The 19827-nt window shown below is 42.0% G+C and overlaps 1 protein-coding gene across 4 annotated transcripts in view; it reads left to right on the forward strand.

Annotated features, from left to right (window-relative positions):
* The window catches only part of ECT2L (epithelial cell transforming 2 like), a 168022-nt gene that overhangs the window by 102529 nt on the left and 45666 nt on the right, over positions 1 to 19827 (forward strand). For all 4 annotated transcript variants that reach the window (XM_073627377.1, XM_073627374.1, XM_073627376.1 and 1 more), the window contains exons 10-16: positions 7119 to 7247; positions 10562 to 10654; positions 11467 to 11652; positions 13553 to 13656; positions 13868 to 13984; positions 15011 to 15103; positions 17502 to 17716. In XM_073627377.1, the coding sequence (XP_073483478.1) occupies positions 7119 to 7247; positions 10562 to 10654; positions 11467 to 11652; positions 13553 to 13656; positions 13868 to 13984; positions 15011 to 15103; positions 17502 to 17716 (937 nt within the window). The remainder of the gene's footprint in view (positions 1 to 7118; positions 7248 to 10561; positions 10655 to 11466; positions 11653 to 13552; positions 13657 to 13867; positions 13985 to 15010; positions 15104 to 17501; positions 17717 to 19827) is intronic.

The following is a 19827-nucleotide window of genomic DNA, read 5'->3' on the forward strand; positions in this document are numbered from 1 at the left end:
ATCAGGGTCCCCAGAGAGCCTCCCCCTTAAAATCAGGGTCCCCAGAGAGCCTCCCCCTTAAAATCAGGGTCCCCAGAGAGCCTCCCCCTTAAAATCAGGGTCCCCAGAGAGCCTCCCTCTTAGCATCAGGGTCCCCAGAGAGCCCCCCACTTACATCAGGGTCCCCAGAGAACCTCCCCTCCCCTTAGGGACCACTGCAGAGACTTGGGGCTATGGGCCCCAGATTTAGAGCTATAGCCCCAAAAGCCACCCACTAGCCACGCCACTGGGTACCAGACAACCCTCCATCCGGCTCTGTATGAGTCTTCTAGGGAGGATGGTATCCTCCTTCGGGGCAGTGCCCTATGCCCAGTTCCATTCCAGGCCTTTACAACAAGACATCTTGTTGGCTTGGAACAGAAGAGGAAAAGCCCTGGATTATCCAATGTGCTTATCTCCTCAGGCACGCTTAAGCCTAAACTGGTGGTTGCAGGATCAGAACCTGCAAAAAGGAAAATCCTTTCTCCCGGTAGCTTGGAGAGTACTGACTACAGATGCCAGTCTCTCAGACTGGGGAGCAACCCTAGAAGGGCTCACAGCCCAGGGGAAATGGTCAGGGACAGAACAGATCCTGCCCATCAACATCCTAGAATTACGGGCAGTACGTCTGGCCCTACGGTCCTGGACGGTGGAGCTTCAGGACTGCCCTATTAGGGTTCAATCCGACAATGCCAGTGCAGTGGCCTATATAAACCACCAAGGCAGTACCAGGAGTCGTTCAGCACTGAAGGAGGTGAACCACATACTAGCCTGGGCAGAGGGACATGTGCCTATTTATATCGGCAGTCCATATCCTGGCAATAGAGAACTGGAAGGCAGATTATCATAGCCACCAGCAGATCTGCCCGGGGGAATGGTCCCTACACCCAGAGATGTTCCAGGAAATTTGCCAATGTTGGGGATGGCCAGAGGTCGACCTACTGGCATCCAGGTTCAACAACAAACTATAGCAGTTTGTGCCCCGAACAAGAGATCCTCTGGCAATTGGGGCAGATGCTCTGATAGTTCCATGGAGCCAGTACTCCCTGGTTTATGCTTTCCCTCCGATCCCTCTCCTTCCACATTTGTTGCGCAGGATTTAGAGAGGGTTCCAGTCATTCTGGTGGCACCAGCCTGGCCCAGAAGGCCCTGGTTCCCGTAGATTGTGAGACTGACAATAGATGGGCCATGTACGCTTCCACGTCGTCCCAATCTACTGTCTCAAGGTCCTATATTCCACCCCAATTTACAGTCTCTAAATTTGACGGCATGGCTATTGAAGCCAGGGTGCTGAAGGACCGTGTCATCTCGGGACCTGTAGTGTCTACCCTAGTAAATGCTAGAAAAGCGTTCACTAGGAAGATTTATCTTGCTTGGTGTGAAGCCAGAAAATGGCATCCTTGGAAATACGTGGCTGAGAGAATTCTCTCTTTTCTAAAGTCAGCTGTGGAAATCAAATTGGCTTTGAGTACAATCCGAGGTCAAGTTTCGGCCCTATCAGTATTCTTCCAAAGGCCTTTAGCTTCCCATTCACTGATCAGAACCTTTATGCAGGGGGCAAATCACTTGCTTCCCCCATTAGGTCACCTATGTATCCTTGGGACTTGAATTTGGTGCTGTCTGTGTTACAGAAGCAACCATTTGAACCTATTGAGGAAATTCCATTAGACTTGCTGTCATGCAAGCTAGCCTTTCTGATGGCCATCACTTCAGCAAAAGGTTGTTGGAGTTGGCGGCCCTTTCGTGCAGGGAACCATACTTGATCCTTCACTACGACAGGGTCGTGTTACGACCTGTTCCATCCTTCTTGCCAAAAGTGGTGTCGGCCTTTCATTTAAATCAGGACATTATTTTCTTTATTGTACATCATGGGACACAGAGCCTTAAGTAATTACTTAATGGGTTATGGGCCACTTTCAGGTGTTGACACTGGTATACCCAATCCAGGAAGTTCACTCCCTATATAACCCCTCCTCCCAGGAGTACATCAGTTTTTTCGCCAGTGTCTAAGGTGTTGGTCACGAGTGAAGATGTGTTCTGAGGAGCTCCAGGAGGGATCCATGCTGGACTTAAAAAACCTCCACAACCGGATCCATCCACGCCATTGAGGCCACAGGATGGTACCCGGGCATCGCATAGAAGAATGAGGTTTTGCCTGTAACGCTTCTCTTTGAGGGCTGGACCCTAGGAACCAGGACTCTTTTTGGTCATGCTACATCACCTAAAGATTTCCTGAGGGGTACTATACAGGTCCAAAGTAAAGGACCAGTTCAAAGAGGCCCTTAAGGAGGTCCCTGCACAACAGGCCCGTGAGTTGGCTGAACTACCAAATGCACTATGTTTTGCCATAGATGCCATGAAAGACTCTATTGGCCAAGCGTCCCGCCTTGCGCTTGTTCTGATACACATGTGTAGGACCCTGTGGTTAAAAGATTGGTCAGCCGAAGCACCTTGCAAAAAGCTTCTGACTAGTTTCCCTTTTCATGGGAAGCTACTATTTGGGGAGAATTTGGCAAATACATCCAAATGATTTCTAGTGGGAAAAGTACTCTTTTGCCCTAAAGAAGATATAAACGTCCTTTTATTTAAACGGACTCCTTCCCCTGCGCCAGGGGCATCTGCCTCTAGGCAGTGGCGATGGCCTCCACCGTCAAACTCTGGAGGAAAGCCTCAGGTTCAGACCCAGGCAGAGAAAACATTTCAACCCCTGTGTACATGATTGAAAATGCGTTTTTCCTCCACTCTTCAGGGCCTAGAAGGAAAATTAGCGACTTAATCGCATCCGCTATCCAAAAGGATAAGAAGCGTGTTAGATCCCCCTCCCTCACCTTAGACCCTTTTCAAGGGAACAGTGGGTAGAGGATGAGGGGTTGCCCTCAGGTGATCAGGAAGAAAGGCAAACCGCTTACCCCTCTGCGGAGGAAACAACTGGAGTTGAACCTTTTTCAGCCTCGCAATCTGAGAGATTGCTGGTACAAATCTCTTACAGAGATGGTTTGTGCCTCTTTCAAGCTATCTCTAGTAGAGTCAGCTGATAGTTCTGTTCCTTCCTAGGTTCCTTAAAACCTTTACAGCCTTTTCATGCGTTTCCTGTACATATACAGAGCCACGCAGAAATTAAACAGATCCATTCTAGATCTAAAAGAATCTAAATCAGTTCCTGAAGATCCACTCCTTTCTATGCAGTTGATCAGGTCAGTAGTTTCCATCTTACAAGGAGGCGTCTATCGGCATCAGGGATGCATATCTGCATGTCCATATGTTTCCCACTCACCAAAGGTTTCTGCGGTTCGAAGTAGAACAGCATTTCAGTTTTTAGCCTTGCCCATCAGGCCAGCTATAGCACCCCGAGTGCTCACAAAAGTGCTAGCCCCACCTCTAGCCAGGTTATAGGGAACAGGGCATAAACAATCTTGCCATACCTAGACGATCTATTGCTAATAGACCAATCGGTGTTCGGAGTAAAGTGTACGCATTACAACCAATTACCTGGAAAAGTCTGGGTTGCTTTCTCAACCTAGAGAAGTCTCCCTTAAAACCGCTAAAAAAGCTGGAGTATTTGGATCTGATCATAGATACAGCCCAGAAAAAGGGTGTTCTTGCCCCAGGCAAAAGACAACTCCATAAGAGAGTTGGTGCGGAGGGTCAGGTCAAAGGAGATCCCTCCATTCGCCTTTGCATGAGGTTGCTAGGAAAAATGGTGGCTTCATCCAAAGCAGTTCCCTATGCCCAGTTCCATTCGAGACTGTTGCAAAACAGTATTCTATCTGCTTGGAACAAAACAATCCAAGCTTTGGACTTGCCAATGCAGCTGTCCCCAAGGGTGTCCCAAAGCCTCAATTGGTGGTTATTAAAGAATCTGCTCAAAGGAAAATCCGTCAGACCAGTTATCTTGAAAATGGTAATGGCAGATGCCAGCCTTTCAGGCTGGGGAGCACTATTAGAGAAGACAACTGTCCAAGGACAGTGTTCAAGAACCAAAAGAGCTTTGCCCATCAATATCCTAGAGATTCGGACAGTGCATCTGGCTCTGAAAGCCTGGACTTCCAGGTTAAGGGATTGTCCTGTCAGGATCCAATCCGACAATGCCACGGTTGGGCCTATATCAAGCACCAAGGGGGCACCGAGAGTCTCTCAGCGGAGAGAGAGGTGAACCATATTCTAACTTGGGCAGAAATAAATATTCCATGCCTATCGGCAGTCTTCATCCTGGGAATAGAGAATTGGCAGGCGGACTATATGTACCACCAGCAGATTATTCCCTGACATTTTCAGCAGGTCTCTTCACCCTGACATATTTTCGGGCTGTTTATCAAAGATGGGGGACTCCGGACATAGATCTTCTAGCGTCCAGTTCAACATAACGTTAGTCAACTTTGTGTCCAGAACGAAGAATCCATTTGCATGCAGAACAGATGCCTTGGTGATACTGTGGGACCAGTTCTCACTGATCTATGCATTTCCCTCTATTCAATTGCTGCCTCAACTTCTTTGCAGGATCAAGCTGGAAAGAAAACCGGTAATTCTGGCAGCACCAGCATGGCCCAGAAGGTCATGGTATGCAGAAATCGTAAAGATGGCAGTGGAGGATCCATGGCCCCTTCCACTAAGGCCAGACCTGCTCTCACAGGGGTCGATATTCCATCCTACTTTATGAACGTTAAATTTAATGGCCTGGCTGTTGAAACCCACATTCTGAAGAAATGTGGGCTTTCCGGGTCAGTTATCTCTACTTTGATTAATGCAAGGAAACCAGCTTCCAGAACTATATATTTTAGAGTCTGGAAGGCTTATGTTTCCTGGTGTGAATCCAAGGGTTGGCACCCTCGGAGATATTTCAAAGACTGCTTGCTACGCATTCTTAGTCCGGGGTTTTATGCAAGGGGTGATGCGGATGTATCCGCCTGTTAAATCACCTTTAAGCCCTTGTGACTTGAACTTCGTTTTGTCAGTGTTACAAAAACAGCCATTTGAACCAATACAGCCTATTCCCTTATGCCCCGTACACACGAGCGGAAATTCCGCCAGCAAAAGTCCGATGAGAGCTTTTTGGTCCGAAAATGCGACCGTGTGTATGCTCCATCGGACTTTTGCTGGCGGAATCAAAAGATTGAGAGCATGTTCCCAATTTTTCGGTCGGAAAAAGTTCCGATTGGAAATTCCGATAGTCTGTACCAATTCCGACACGCAAAATTCGCATGCTCTGAAGCATTGAACTTCATTTTCGCGGCTCGTCGTAGTGTTGTACGTCACTGCATTCTTGATGGTCGAAAGTTCAGCGAACTTTTGTGTGACCTTGTGTATGCAAGCCAAGCTTGAGCGGAATTCCGTCAGAAAGACCATCCAAGATTTTTCCGATGGAAATTCCGCTCGTGTGTACGCGACATAAGTCCTTCTGACAAGGAAGCTGGTGTTTTTGGTTGCTATATCCTCAGCAAGGGGGGTTTCGGAATTGGTTGCTCTTTCTTGTAAAGAGCCATATTTGACTATGTATGAGAACAGAGTGGTGTTACGCCCTCGTCCAGGCTTATTGCCAAAAGTGGTTTCAGGTTTTCACCTGAACCAAGATATTGTCCTGCCATCGTTTTTTCCAAAACCATGTTCCTGGGAAGAAAAGTCACTACATTGTCTTGATGTGGTGAGAGCAGTGAGAATCTATTTAAAGACAACTGCTCAGATTCGCAAGACGGATGTCTTATTTATTCTGCCAGAGGGTCCTAAGAAAGGACAGGCAACGTCAAAATCCACTTTTGCTAAGTGGATTCTGCAAGTTATAATTCAAACTTATAATTTAAGGGGTAAGATTCCCCCTTTTCAAGTTAAGGCGCACTCTACCAGGGCGGTTAGTGCTTCTTGGGCAGTGTGTCACCAGGCCTCCATGGCTCAGATATGTAAGGCTGCAACTTGGTTTTCAGTGCATACATTCACAAAAATGTTATCAGGTGGAGGTATGAGGATATCGCCTTTGGGTGCAGTGTGCTGCAGGCAGAAGTATAAGTCCTCAAGTCTGGGGGTACCCTGCGGGTTGTCTCTCCCTCCCCTCAAGTAGCATTGCTATGGGACGTCCCATTAAGTAATTACTTAAGGTTCTGTGCCCCATGATGTGCGATAAAGAAAATAGGATTTTTATTACAGCTTACCTTAAAATCCTTTTCTTGGAGTACATCATGGGACACAGAGGTCCCTCCCCTCTTTTTGGGATTTACTGTAAGTATATTGCTTTGCTACAAAAACTAATGTGCTCCTGAAAGGAGGAGGGTTTATATAGGGAATGAACCTCCTGGATTGGGTATACCAGTGTCAACACCTGAAGGTGGCCCATAACCCATTAAGTAATTACTTAAGGCTCTGTGTCCCATGATGTACTCCAAGAAAAGTATTTTACAGGTAAGCTGTAATAAAAATCCTATTTTGCCTTCTATTACCTCTCAGCCTCGTTCAGCGGAAGAGAGACCACTGCATTCTTTGGACGTTGTCCGGGCAGTCAAGGTTTATTTGTCTAGATCTACGGAAATCCGACTTTTTTCACCAAAAGGACCCAAGAAGGGGCAGGCAGCTTCCAAGGCTTCCATTGCTAATTGGGTCCGTCAATTGATCATTCAGGCCTACGGTCTGAAACATAAGGCTCCTCCCTTTAGGGAGAGGGCTCATTCTACCAGGGGTGTAGGAACCTCCTGGGCTTTTCGCCATCTGGTATCTGTAGCTCAGATTTGTAAGGCTGCTACCTGGTCTTCAGTGCATACGCTCACAAAATTTTACCAAGGGGATGTTCGAGCAGCCGAGGATTCGGCTTTTGGCCGCAGTGTATTGCGGGCTGCCGTATAAGTTCTGATGGCTATTGTTTAGCAGGGTGTCTCCCTCCCCTCAAGGCTATTGCTCTGGGACATCCCAGCAGGTAATGAATTTTAGCCTGACTCTGTGTCCCATTGTGTATCCAAAGAAAAGCATTTTACAGGTAAGTACGATGAAAAAATCCTATTTTTTTGCTAAGCCTAGACATAGCCTTGCATGATTCAATCAACCATCAAAAATAAAAAAAAGCACATTACATATTTAACCAAGTAAAAACTGTGTTAAAACTTACAATATCTGTTTTCTAGGTGTTCAAATTGATTCTCTGAATGTCTTAAATCCCAATATTAGAGAGTTTTGGGAAAAATTAGGCAGCTGTGTGGTGTCCAGCAAAGATGGCGGTCACATTGACCTGTTTGTTCCATTTGCAGCTTCAGGTAAGACATGTTGAATAAGGACATTATATCAAATTAGTCTGAATACCTGCTCACTCTTTTTAGTTGCCCAGGTATGGCCAATAACTCCTCGACAGCTAGAATTACTTTGCCTACTGATGGAAACGGTTCTCTAAGACACTACCTCAAGCCCCTACCTCAAGACCACAGGCCCTGAGGTCTACACATTTTATATCCTCATCTACTATCTAGAGATACCTATTATCATTTGTGCCTTTTTTATCTGATTCTGATATTTGATCAAACTTCATGCAACTCATTAACTGCTTGCGGACCAGCCGCTGCAGTTTTACTGCGGCAGGTTGGCTCCACTGTGCGAAATCACGTTATTGTACATGATCTCGTGAGGCTTGCAAGGTTTGCATAGCAGCTCCGTGAGTCTGACCGCAGGTCCTGCGAACTCGATGTCTGTGGGGATACTCGCGATCGTCTCAAGGAGAGGAAGAACGGGGAAATGCTAATGTAAACAAGCATTTCCCCATTCTGCCTAGTGACACTGTCACTGATCACAGCTCCCTGTAATCTGGAGCGGTGATCAGTGTAGTGTCACACACAGCCCCTCCCCCCACAGTTAGAATCACTCCCTAGGACACACTTAACCCCTGCAGTGCCCCCTCCTGGTTAACCCCTACACTGCCAGTCACATTTACACAGTGATCAGTGCATTTTTAATCGCACTGATTGCTGTATAAACGTGGTCCCAAAATGGCCCCAAAAGTGTCTGTGTCCACCATAATGTCACAGTCACAATAAAAATCGCTGATCGTCACCATTACTAACATAAAAATATAAAATAAAAAAATGCCATAAAAGTATCCCCTATTTTGTAGACGCTATAACTTTTGCGCAAACCAATCAATAAACGCTTATTACAATTTTTTTTTTTTTTACCAAAAATATATACGTATCAGCCTAAACTGAGGGAAAAAAATGTTTTTTCATGTATTTTTTTGGGGATATTTATTATAGCAAAAAGTAAAAAATAATGTGTTTTTGTTCAAAATTGTCGCTCTTTTTTTGTTTATAGCACAAAAAAAAAAAAACGCAGAGGTGATCAAATACCACCAAAAGAAAGCTCTATTTGTGGGGAAAAAAGGATGTCAACTTTGTTTGGGAGTCACGTCGCACGACCGTGCACTTGTCAGTTAAAGTGACGCAGTGCCGAATCGAAAAAATTGCTCTGGTCTTTGGCCAGCCAAATGCTCCAGGGCTGAAGTGGTTAATCTATGATGGCTCGGCTTGTCATCCCCGACCAGACGCACCTGCTTGTTTCTTTTACTTTCAATAAAACTTTTATGGGAAAAAAAATATTAAAACAAAAGGTTCCTTCCCAAACCCCCCCTCCCAAGAAAACCCAAAAACAAATTAGTCTGTACAAAAATGCATGTTGAATACAATATGTTATGTGTCATGTCCTTTATCTTTTTACATAAATCCTCAATTAAATCTTTTAAATATATATCTAAGTTTTTTCAGTTTTGCATGATTTAAATCGGAACTTCATCCGAAAGGGGAAGTCCTGCTTTATGTCCTCCCCCATGTCCTTTTTTTTTTCTGGGGTGAAGATCCTCTTTAACATCATAAGCTAATGAACATTTTCCACTTTAAAGAGATGCTATCAAATTGCCCATTTGGGGGAAAGGGATAGATCTATGAAATCCCCCCACCCCCCATAAACACTTTATACTCCCCTCTTCAGCCACTCTTGTGTTCGTCACTGTAAACTACCCGACACCAGGTAGTTTGGTGGCAACTGCTATAGAGGAAAGAGTGGCAAAAGAATGCTGGAGAGGTAAGTATAATGTGATCAGATGTTGGGTTTATCTCAGACCCAGGATGGGCAAGATGATAGCATCCTTTAAAGTGAACCATTCCTCCACTATGATGATATAACACTAAATACTTCCTAGAGTATGCACAAGTTGCTGTCTCTCTTGTCCAGAAAAGCCTCTTGTGTGCCCTGTCTGAGATTAGTTTGGGGTTTAGTGATCAAGTTGAGAAGTTGACATGTAAATAGTATAGTGAAAGTAATCTCAAAAAGGGCACAGAACGTAGGCATGTGCAGGGGGTATGCCTCCCCACCCCCCACTGCAGTGCTGCTGGCTTCCCTCCTCTCCCCCGGCTGTTGCAGAGGATGTTTCAGGATGGAGAGTGGGAAAAGAGGCTAATCAATACAGTATGTCATTTGCAGGCCACTTCCTTTTCTAAATGAACACAGTAAACACACTCTGTGTTCAATCTGTGTTACTGTGTTACTACGCTTCAGCTTGTGAATGAACAGGAAGCCGCTCAGCACAGAGCACTTTCCATTCATTCACTGATTTTCTGGCCAACAACAGCAAATAAAGCAGAAAAAAATTTAAAACAAGAGGTTCTTGTTGAGTTTTAGATCACTTATTTTTTATATTAATGGTCTAGTTAGAGGCTCCTTCTCTTGGGGTGACAGTATGTGGCCTGATTTATGCAAGCATTTTTCTCACTTCAAATATTGCTTGCAAGTATTCTAAGCCCTGGTTCACACTGACAGGGGGAATAAAATTTCATTCCCACATGTCAGTCCTGATTTCGGCGGCGATTTCAGAGACATCTGTGTGGGTTTCTGCACAGATGTCAATGGAAATCACACCCTGAAATTGCAAAAAGTAGTACAGAAACTACTTTTTTAAATCGGTGCGGCGCTGCAAATACTGCGTTGCACTGATTTGGACTGTGCCATTCCCCGGCAATTGCCACCAATTTGACATGTCAAATCGCACCACTGTGAACCAGTTTCCACTTGTTGGAAGTGTTGATATCACAGAGATTTTCCAACTTGCACAATATTTGTGTGAATGGATACTAATGCCCCCATTCTTACCCTGAAGACACAAATGAAAGTCGCTGCAAAACTAACTAAAGTCCTATTTGTTACTGGAATGAGTATCTTGATAGAGATTTTGACTTAGTTCTAGTTCAGTAAATCAGATAAAAACTTTGGCCAGCCTCTTCTTATAGGCAATTGGTAAAATTCAGATCAGTCAAAGAAATAAGAGTTTTTATCATGTGGCTTGATGACATTGGAAATACTTTTGTTTCTTGTCATTTTTAATCTTCTTGAATCCTGTATTAGATTCTTGAATCTAAATGTATTATATATTTTTTTGGTCTAAGTGTATTCGATTGAATGTAAGTGTATAAAGTGGTTATTATTTACCTGGATTTTGGATGACAATTATCTAACCTTTTTGTTTATGCTTCCATCTATTGATACGCTATGTAGAAATAGCTAATGCATCCTTTTACTCTTTGCATTGTAGATGAAGGAATGGAAATCCTTGCCAATTTGTCTCAGTTAGCTGGCGTTACGTTTTGTTCACCAACTGGCATAGCCACGGGATCTTACCAACACAGTAAGTACAGACTGGAATGTTCATGACTTTAATCCAATTTTTTTAATTTATAGGGCTTATTTATGACTATAAGCTCACAAAGAGCGTTCCTCTTCAACTATAGAGGGAAATTGACTACACCAAATTATTCAGAGTAACAGCAGTTGATTGTTCCCATACTTATTTTATTTTTTAAACTCTATAAAAGCTCTACACAAACCTCTCCGTATCACAGAAGGTTAATACAAGGTGTGAAGGATTACAGTAGTACCATAAGATTGGTATATCATTTGATGGTTATTGTATTCTAACTATAGCATGCATGTACTTGTGCTACACTCATTCCCTGGAATTTACAAAGACGGATTTTGCGAAAGTGTCTTGCATGCATTCTAAAACTGGTGCAGCATACAGTAAATTCATGTACCTGTCTAGAACTGTACTTGAATTTGGCGCATGCTGAACCACTTTTAGAATGCACATAAAACACTTTTTGCAAAATCTGTCTGCCCCAGCATCTCTCTCTGTACACCAAAAAGAGAGTTGATCTTAATTAGCTTTGCTTTCAGGTACGAACTGTCCAAATTTAATTTTTTATTTAATTTGGTGCATTCATTGCACCACAAGTAAAAGTGGCACATTTTAGAACTACCTGAATCTGGCGTAGGAGTCGTTGTCGGGAACCAAAAGTGTTGCATATGCTTCATGAATTTGGCACAATACATTAACAAGAAGGATTAACGCCAGAAAAGTGGTGCAGTAGCTTTATTGAATTCCTCTTGTTATTTGTTACTGTATTATAAATTACATTCATGTGTTGTGATTACTTTCAGTTCTCAGTGATTGGCTGATGGCATCTGAAAGATGTGAATTCCCCCCATTTTTATACTTCACGGAAGTGAAACTACAGGCTTGGTGTAGATTAGCCAGTGTCATGGAGGAAGCTTTACATATGGTCAGGAAGCAGATGAAGCTCCATTTTAGTGATCTCCAGAGAAATGTATCCGGCAGGATAATAGGTAATCTCTGCTCTTATAAGATGTCTTTTTATATATCAGAAAAATAATGAGACACAAGACAGAAAAGGGTGATAAATCCCCAGCTTCACCAGTATTCAAGAAGTTATTGTTACCTCAGTCATTTTGCATTGTGAGAACAGTTAATGGATGACAAAAAAAGTATACCTCCAAAGTGGTAACATATATATTTCTTGGGCATGATAACAATTTCTGAAGGCTTAAAGTGGATGTAAACCCGAATTTTTTTTTTTTAAATCATAATGTAGAGTATAAGATTTCCTATCATTTGAGCCCAGTCTTGCCACACAGAGTTAATCCATCTCTGAACAATCCTCTTTTATTGTTCAGTGAGATAAATCTTGACAAACTGAGAAAAACTTTGTCAAATACTCCCCCTTGCTGTGAGTGACAGCCTAAGACACAGGCATTATTTTTTAATTCCCTCCCCCACTCCTTTCTTGAGCAGCTCTGCAGGGATTGGCTGTTCCACACCTCACCATGATTTGGCATGCTGAAGTCATGTGGTTACTTTCCTGTCTTTTCACTGGATGTTAGAGATCATAGCAGAAGTTCAGTGTTAGAAATACACAGGGGAGTGTATAGTTTAAAGTGTAGAGGTGGGCGGGGAGTCTACTGACATCATGACTCCACCCTCCGAGCTCCAGACAATAGACCCACCCACAGAATCTGCAGTTTTTCGGGTCTAATAAGACAGAGGGGAGACATTTGACAGGTGAAGATACATGCAGGAGGCATGTATATCCTTATAGATAACCCCTGTGGCAGTAGTTTAGAAAGGATGACATTGGGTTTACATCCACTTTAAGGGTTAATTCCTACACATATGTGAACACCTTATATTGGTGCCAATATGGGGCATACAGGCTGGTTGGTACTAGTATAGCAAGGGCCTGCATATGTGTCTTTCACTAATTTATAGGGATATCAGCTGATATATTTTGTGTGCCAGGTTGGTATCTATTTGGGGGTGATACTTTCGAATATTATGTTTGAAATAAAAATGTGAAAATAAAATTAGGGTTGAGATGTCAAAGCCTTGCATTGTATAATGACAAAAAATGATTGCCTAAGGAGCTTGCTTAATACTTTTTATTTTTATAAATAAATGAAATTAAATACCCAGGGGTTGGCACAGTGGCTTAGTGGTTAACATTTATACCTTGCAGCACTGTGGTCCTTGGTTTGAGCCTGAGATAGGACACTATCTGCATGGAGTTTGCATGTTCTCCTTGTGCTTGCATGGATTTCCTCTGGTACTTCAGTTTATTCCCACATTCCAGAGATATGCTGGTAGCTTAATTGACTTATGTTGAAGATTGGCCCTGTCAAAAATGTATGGTTCCAAGGTCTGAAGTGCACTGAACATCACAATGTGGTAATGGTAGTGGATACAGTAGATGGATACAACTACCCCCCCCCCCCCCCCCCCCCGAAATAACACGGAAAACCAAGCATGTGGGTTGGTATGCTCATTACAAGGGACACTGGACCATGATGCATATTAAGGGTTTTCTTCTGCTTCTGGATCTAAAATCCAGTTCCACCCAAAACTTTTTTTTTTTTAAACTCTGATTGTAGAAAGGTTAGAACTTCAGTCAGGAGATTTCTGTTCTCTTCCGACATTGGTCCCCTAGAAATGGGTACACAGAAATAAAATCCTGATTGAGTTCTAAACTATCCTCAGTGTGCTAGAAAATATGGTTTTATTGTTCCTTGTGGCCCTGTTGAGGTGATATTCTGTCATTTCCCATTTATATCTGACACCTGTCAAGAAGTGAGAAGAAACTCCCCTTTTACATTTAAGCTTTGCCAGTAAATATGTCACATTAAATTATTTTTGAAATGAAATGTTCATGGTGACATTGGGTTGTTTTTATAGGACAGTTCATGTTTGACACAATGCCCATGGTAAAGGTGGAGACCAATCAAGACATTGCTGAGACATTAACTGAAGGTTTGGTGGAACTTGTTAAGGAGAAGCGTGTAAGTAAATTAAATCTGTAAATGTGATAGAAGCAATGTTCCATGCTTTTCTTCATCGTAAATGGCAACGCTGCAGTTTTATTAGTAATATGGATGCCTGTACCTGAATGACCCCTTCTTTAATATAATGTAATGCACTAATCCTTTACAGGACATTTTATCCATTTTCTCAAGTTACCCTTTCATTTTTTCTTATTATTTGTGTCTGAAGGATGATCCACTGGAGTTCCTTTCCATCTTTCTTTTAAAAAAATGTGGAAAAAACAAAGAGCTCAGGAACCAGTTGCTGCAAGCAAATACAGAGGACACGCTATCAGCCTTTCTAAAGGTGATAAAAGAACCTTAAAATACAGTATTTAAATTCTTAAATACCACATGTGTGTATTTTCCAAGTCTTAAAGTAGTATAAAACCAAAAAGCAAACATTTATTATATTGCAGCTTAGCAATTCTTACATGTGATTCCTGCACCTGGTGATCCAGCCAGTAAGTCTGTTGTATTTATCAAGAGAACAAACTGTCCTGTAGCAGTTAGAGCGTTGAGACAAACTATTTACTACTGACAGGGGTGCTTACAATGATCAGCTTTCATTTATGTAAAACATTTTCCCAAAAGAAACAAAACTGTCAATTGATCCATCAACTTGGGGGGCAATTGGTCTGCCCATAGAGGGTTCGAATCTCAGCCAGTCTCTGCTGAACCAGCTGAGATTCAAATCATCTATGGCCGGGTTTACTGTAACTCCTTATAGAGTATTCCAGCGTTCCAGTGCGTTTTCATGCGTTTCGAGGCATTTTTGATGCATTTTTCTGCATCCAAATGCCTTCTATACAGAAAAGATGCATTATGTTCTATTTTTGTTGATTGCACTGCACTGGTGTGAACTAGGGCCATTGGAATCCATGGTAAACACTGTCCGTGCATTTTTGATGCAGATTAAAAATGCACTAGACTGCATCTGGTGTGAACCAGCCGTTAAGGTCAAGTCTACCTTTTAGAGCATGTTACATGTTACACCCACCGTTTACATAAACCGCAGCTGCTAGCAGTGCGAGTGAGTCTGACAAGCTGTCTGCTGTGTGATGAAAGTGATCTGCTAGCTGTCAGATTGCTTACACATCCCCCCAAAGACTTTTTGTCTCCTTCCAGCAAATACATAATATTTTTCTAATACTATAATAATAATATATTTCTAAAATCTTAAGGCCTACAGTGATTTTCTTTTTTTAACATGTGCAAAACAAAACCCAAAATGGCTCTGGCAGCAAAAGGGTCAAACACTGAAAAACTTATTAAACAATATTAGCCCAGAACCATTAAAGATTCCTTTTATTATAAATGTTGTATATTACAGCAGGAAGATGATAATGACGGTGATGCCATGTCTGAAAAGGCTGTTCTTTCTCCAAGTCGCTCTGAATCCAGGTTTAGAAAACTTACTATGCTGGTAAGTATGAGCACAATACTTGGAAAATAAATCATTTTATACTGTACTTTGTCTTTTAAGAAACCAAATCAAACAGATATAAACTAAACAAAGAAAACCGTTAAAAAAAAAAAAAAAAAATATATATATATATATATATATATATATATATATATATCTGCAACATACTTACTGGTGCTGAACATTTCAGAGATACCAATTCGTGTAATTCACTAGCAGGCAAAATTATTTATTTAAGAATTCCTGTCTTTAGATATGGGCACTTTCTTTAAGATAATTGTGATAGTTAGATGCCCGGCTGTGCAGAGATGTGCATGTTTAGCTGAACTCGCACGATTTCAAACCAGCAATGCAGTCCGAATTCTGGGGCGATTTGACATACATCTGTGCGGGGTCCTGCACAAATGTCTATTCTAATCATCCCCAAAGTCACCAAAAGTAATACAGGAACTACTTTTGGGATTCGGTGCAGAGCTGCAAAGTCAGCCTTGCACCGATTCAGAGGGTGCCATTGCGAGCAATAGCCGCCAATTTGGCATGCAGGCTAGTGCAAGGGAAGATAATTGGACCCCGATCAAAAGAACAATTATGCTAAAGCAAATAAGCGCTATATTAGCCCTAATAACCGCTATATTAGCCCATTTTAAAATGAAAGTATAATAAACCTATTAGACACCAGGGAATAAGGTGGTAAATAATATGACTTTATGGAATAAGGGACAATGTATTAAAGATTAGTTCATTAGAAAAAAAAAATTCCCTGCACAACAGACTTAAGCTGGCCGTAGATATTTCATTTTTTCTTTTTCGATCAGTCAGGGAGCTAAATGAAGAAGAAAAAAAAAAAAAAAAAAAACAGTTTCCTTCATCCACACAAGCCTGGTGGATGGAGGAATCCCCTCCATGGAATATTGTATTCTGCCAGCGGGACTTTCTGATGTCAGAATACCTTGATCTACAGCTTCCAACATTCCTGTTTGTCAGAAGTTGAGCCCACGATCGGCTTCTGTCAAACAGGAATGACTACACATGGATTGAACATCAGCTGCCCTCTGCTGAACCGCCAGAATTTTGGTCCATCAATAGATGACTTTTAAAGTGATTGACTTTGTTTTTTACTTTTTTAAAATAACAAACATGTTCTACTTACCTCCACTGTGCAGTTTGTTTTGCACAGAGTGGCCCCAATCCTCCTCTTCTGGGGTCCCCCGGTGGTGCTGGTAGGTCCTCCCCGCATCGTATAACCCCCTAAGAGAAGCGCTCTCCCGGGGGGTTACCTTGCTGGCGTGCTCCCGAGTCCAGCATTCGGCATCCATAGACGCATAGTAAGGTGAAAAAACATGAGGGTTTACAACCACTTTAAGCAATGAAGTTTATGTACTGGAAAACAATCGGACTCTGTGCAATGCAACAGTGACATTGACATATGTGTTCAGGCATCAAAAATGGTGGTGTCACCCACCTGGCTGTGCAGTGTTGTAGGGGTGTGTGAATACTAATTGTGATAAAAAAAATATATGACATTGCGCCAGGGAATGCTGCAGTTATCTCTATGTGCTATACTAAACACAATGACCAAATTTAAATAAAGCAAAAACCGCACTGCTCTCTGCAATAGTCCCAAAAAACAGAATTAACACCATCAGCTGTGTAAAATACAAGTCCAAAATGTCAAGTCAAATTCCCAAACTGACTAACAGTGGAAAGTGCTTGTGCTATATAAAGACAAAATAGGTGCTCCACTTTCAAGTGCTTCTGATGTCACCACAAGTATTGACCCACTATTGCTAGACAGGTCAACTATAGCTTTTGGGGTGTAACCTGTATACTTTGGTCCTCCATCACTTGATTCTGTGGGTTCCCTCTTACAGTACACCGCCGCTCATGCAATGAAATACCAGGAGAGAGATCTTATAGTGTAAAACCATTCATTTATTAAAAGGTGCAGATTTAAATACATTTAAACTCACATTTGAAGGTGCCTATAGAAAAACTGGCACCAAGTATATGCAGCTTGTATGGGGGGAAGATGGCCATTGCGGCTTCGATCCTGTGAAGCTGCGTGCATTCCACCAGCCGGATGTGACATTACCAGACGTGATGTAAGCACATAAACCACACCTCAACGTGTGTTGTCCTGACTGGACATTTTCAGGACGTAGGCCTGAGAATGGCTGCAAAGAAAAACAAATATTTTGTCAGGTAAAAGTGTTCACTTATTTGTATTAAAACTTTGCTTTTAGCTGTTTTATTTTAAACGTGATGCCAGTAATTAATATGTGCATAGGTAAAGCCACATAAGCTAGTATGTAAGATCACTTGGTGTGCTTGTCCTTCTAACCTCAAAGCTAAAGTTGTGCTACCCCTTTCTGAAATGTTTTTATTTGTTTCAACACAGGATAGTAAACTTCTAGCGGATGTAGGAGATAAACGTTCAAGGTTTGCTCGAGAACTCCTGAAGAGTGAAAGACAGTACGTACAAGTCCTGGAGATCATCAGAGATGTCTATGCTGTCCCACTGAAGTCTGCACTGGCATCAAATCGTGCAATCCTGAGCATTTCTAATGTACAAATCATCTTCTCTGATATTCTCAATATCCTACAAATCCACAAGTATGTGCATGTTCTTACTGTATGTTATCTTTTCATGAGAACCATGCAAAGTATGGAAGTCAATATGAAAGTCTAATGTTACTTGGGCCTCTGCGTCATAGTATTTTTATTCTCCAGAAAGGAGGTCCAAGAAAATTAAACCGTGAGCACATTGGCTCAAATTATAGCTTTTAAGCTCTATATACGTTTCAACTAATGATGTTGCAATCAGCTCTGGCCTACCAGAGATTATAACAGTGGCGGTACGTGTACAAGCTTCAATTTTATTATCCTATTAATGGGCAAACAATTGTCATATCAATCAAATGGGTTGACGACTGATCAATTATTCCTATCAGGAGAAATCAATCAGAAAATAAATTGATTATTTAGTAGAGCGTGTATGGCCACCATTGTGGTCACAAACCTGATGGGATTTGCAGCCAAGGACGGTTCTATGTGCATGGCATGGTTGCAGTGGAATAGTTTAGGGATCAAGGAGCATGAAGGCAGACTCTTCACTTCGAATGGCCTCAATAAACAAAAATAGAAACATGTTCTACTTTTGGCTAACACAGTGCATCATAACGCACAATATATTTACTTTGTCTTTTGTACTCTGAAGGACAGGTATGTAGCTTTATACCATATACTTGCATCAGAATGAATGATAGCGCACCACAGCGTGCAAATACTGTGAGAATAGAGCTTAACTGAGTTCAATTGATTTGGCTATAGGACCTTATGGAACAGCAGGACATACTATGGGCTGGAGCAGCTAGAGAGAAAGAAATGTCATATATAAGCTCTTAGAAATATCCTGGGGCCTTAGTTGCTACTCAATTTATTTATTAAAATAATTTGTTTTGTGATGAGCAAGTGTGCAGTATAATTTCCTGGCACACAGAAGTGGCCATTATGCATCTCACAAGCTTATTTACCCTCATTAACAGGGATGATCTTGGGTATGTTCGGATCCTACTCCGAACCCACCTGAGCTATGCTGCCAGTAAGCTGCCACTGCACACTGCCAATCATAAGTGTCCGAGGCATTTCCTGCCCTGCAGCCATACGTATACATGTCCCTTGTATATGCACGGCTGTGGGGCAGGCAATGCCTCGGACACTTCTGAATTGCAGTGTGCAGTGGGCCGCTTACTGGCAGCATAGCTCAAGTGGGTTCAGACTGGGATCTGATCAAGTCTACGTTCATCCCTAATTAACAAATGTACAGATACTTGCCATCCATACCTCTTCCCCACAGTCTTCTAAAGGTCAGCTGTGGACACATTAGCTCTGGTGGCACTAGCTCAAACAAGATGATGTTGATTTTTGATCTGAGTTGATCACTGAAGTAAATGAAAAGTGCAGCTTTAAATTATATGAGAGCGAGTCCCTAATCGGCTCTAATTAACTCCTTCTTCTGCTTCTCCCCTTATTATTTTTATTAAAGTATTTCTGCGTATTTTTTTATTTACTATGAATATTTACATTTGTTTTAATTTATTTTGTTTATTTATTTTTTTTTTTGCAACTTAAACAGGATAAATTATAGAATATATACTAAACTATTATTTACAGTAAATTTACTTTAAAAAAAAAAAAAAAGCGAACACTGGTCCAATTAAGCACTTCAATACAAGGCACTTTCACCCCCTTCCTGCCCAGTCCAATTTTCAGCGCTGTCGCACTTTGAATGACAATTGCGCAGTCATGCAACACTGTACCCAAACAAAATTTTTATAATTTTTTTCTCCACAAATAGAGCTTTCTTTTGGTGATGTTTGATTACCACTGGGGGTTTTATTTTTTGCTCTACAAATAAAAAAATACTGAAAATTTTGAAAAAAAAGTTTTTCTTTGTGTCTATTACAAAACTTTGTAAATAAGTAAGTTTTCTCCTTCACTGATGGGGATGCACTGAGAAGCACTGATGAGGCAGTACTGATTGACACTGATGATGAGGCACTTATATGCAGCGCTGATGGGCACTCATAGGCATCACTGATGGGCACAGAGTGCCATCCCTAATGGGCACTGATGGACATCCCTGGTGGTCTCCAGTGGGCATCCTCGATGGGTCTGCACTGATAAATAATGCGCTGATTATCAGCGTAGACCTCCCCTGTCAG

This window comes from Aquarana catesbeiana, linkage group LG04 (assembly GCF_042186555.1).
Source record: "Aquarana catesbeiana isolate 2022-GZ linkage group LG04, ASM4218655v1, whole genome shotgun sequence".
NCBI classification, from domain to species: domain Eukaryota; kingdom Metazoa; phylum Chordata; class Amphibia; order Anura; family Ranidae; genus Aquarana; species Aquarana catesbeiana.